Source organism: Nannospalax galili, unplaced genomic scaffold (genome assembly GCF_000622305.1).
Source record: "Nannospalax galili isolate Female #2095 unplaced genomic scaffold, S.galili_v1.0 scaffold5358, whole genome shotgun sequence".
NCBI lineage: Eukaryota > Metazoa > Chordata > Mammalia > Rodentia > Spalacidae > Nannospalax > Nannospalax galili.
Window position 1 is genome coordinate 1 of NW_008341766.1, and position 1689 is coordinate 1689.

The following is a 1689-nucleotide window of genomic DNA, read 5'->3' on the forward strand; positions in this document are numbered from 1 at the left end:
ACTCAAAGGTCAAGTCTTAGACGTCATAAAAGTATTCATACTGGGGAAAAAGCCTATAGATGTGAAGAATGTGACAAGTGCTTTACCACAGCCTCACAACTTAGATGTCATAAAAGGACTCATACTGGGGAAAAACCCTACAGATGTGAAGAATGTGACAAGTGCTTTGCTGAAATGTCAAGTCTTAGAAGTCATAAATATATCCATACTGAGGAAAAACCCTACAAATGTGAAGAATGTGACAAGTATTTTACCAAAGCCTCTTATCTTAGATGTCATAAAAGGACTCATACTGGAGAGAAACCCTACAGATGTGAAGAATGTGACAAGTGCTTTACCAGGGCTTCCTATCTTAGAAATCATAAAAGCATTCATACTGGAGAGAAACCTTACAAATGTGAAGAATGTGGCAGGTCCTTTACTTTGCGCTCAACACTTAAGAGTCATTACAGAATTCATACTGGAGAAAAACCCTACAGGTGTGAAGAATGTGACAAGTGCTTTACCCAGGCCTCAAAACTTAGACGTCATCAAAATATTCATACTGGGGAGAAACCCTACAGATGTGAAGAATGTGACAGGTCCTTTAGCAATGGCTCAAGCCTTAGAAGTCATAAAAATATTCATACTGGGGAGAAACCCTATAAATGTCGAGAATGTGACAAGTGCTTTACTCAAAGGTCAAGTCTTAGAAGTCATAAAAATATTCATACTGGGGAGAAACCTTATAAATGTCGAGAATGTGACAAGTGCTTTACTCAAAGGTCAAATCTTAGAATTCATAAAAGAATTCATACTGGGGAAAAACCCTACAGATGTGAAGAATGTGACAAGTGCTTTACCCAGGCCTCCCATCTTAGATGTCATAAAAGGACTCATACTGGGGAAAAACCCTACAGATGTGAAGAATGTGACAAGTGCTTTACCGAGGCCTCACATCTTAAACGTCATAAAAGGACTCATACTGGGGAAAAACCCTACAAATGTGAAGAATGTGACAAGTGCTTTGCTGAAATGTCAAGTCTTAGAAGTCATAAATATATCCATACTGCGGAAAAACCCTACAAATGTGAAGAATGTGACAAGTATTTTACCAGTACCTCACATCTTAGATATCATAAAAGGACTCATACTGGAGAGAAACCCTACAGGTGCTTCATATCTTAGATATCATAAAAGGACTCATACTGGAGAGAAACCCTACAGATGTGAAGAATGTGGCAATTTCTTTACTGCGCGCTCATCACTTGAAACTCATTACAGAATTCATACTGGAGAGAAACCCTACAAATGTGAAGAATGTGACAAGTATTTTACCAGTGCTTCATATCTTAGATATCATAAAAGGACTCATACTGGAGAGAAACCCTACAGATGTGAAGAATGTGGCAAGTTCTTTAACCATGCCTCATATCTTAGATGGCATAAAAGGATTCATACTGGAGAGAAACCCAACAGATGTGAAGAATGTGGCAAGTTCTTTACTACGCGCTCATCACATGAGACTCATTACAGAATTCATACTGGAGAGAAACCCTACAGGTGTGAAGCATGTGACAGGGCCTTTACTTCTCTGTCACATTTAAGGTTTCATCAGAGAATTCATAGTGGAGAGAAACCCTACAAATGAAAAGGTGATGAGAATCCTGTACTTCAATTCTTAGAGAACATCAAAGAATGCATAATAAA

General features: G+C 38.4%; 1 protein-coding gene across 1 annotated transcript; it reads left to right on the forward strand.

Moving 5' to 3' along the window:
* Nucleotides 1-20: 20 nt before the first annotated feature.
* Nucleotides 21-1683, forward strand: LOC103737483 (zinc finger protein 665-like). Its single transcript, XM_029565533.1, has 2 exons — nt 21-1096; nt 1152-1683. Exons 1-2 carry the CDS (start codon nt 175-177, stop codon nt 1628-1630), a joined length of 1401 nt encoding a protein of 466 aa, XP_029421393.1. The 5' UTR covers nt 21-174; the 3' UTR covers nt 1631-1683.
* Nucleotides 1684-1689: the final 6 nt, after the last annotated feature.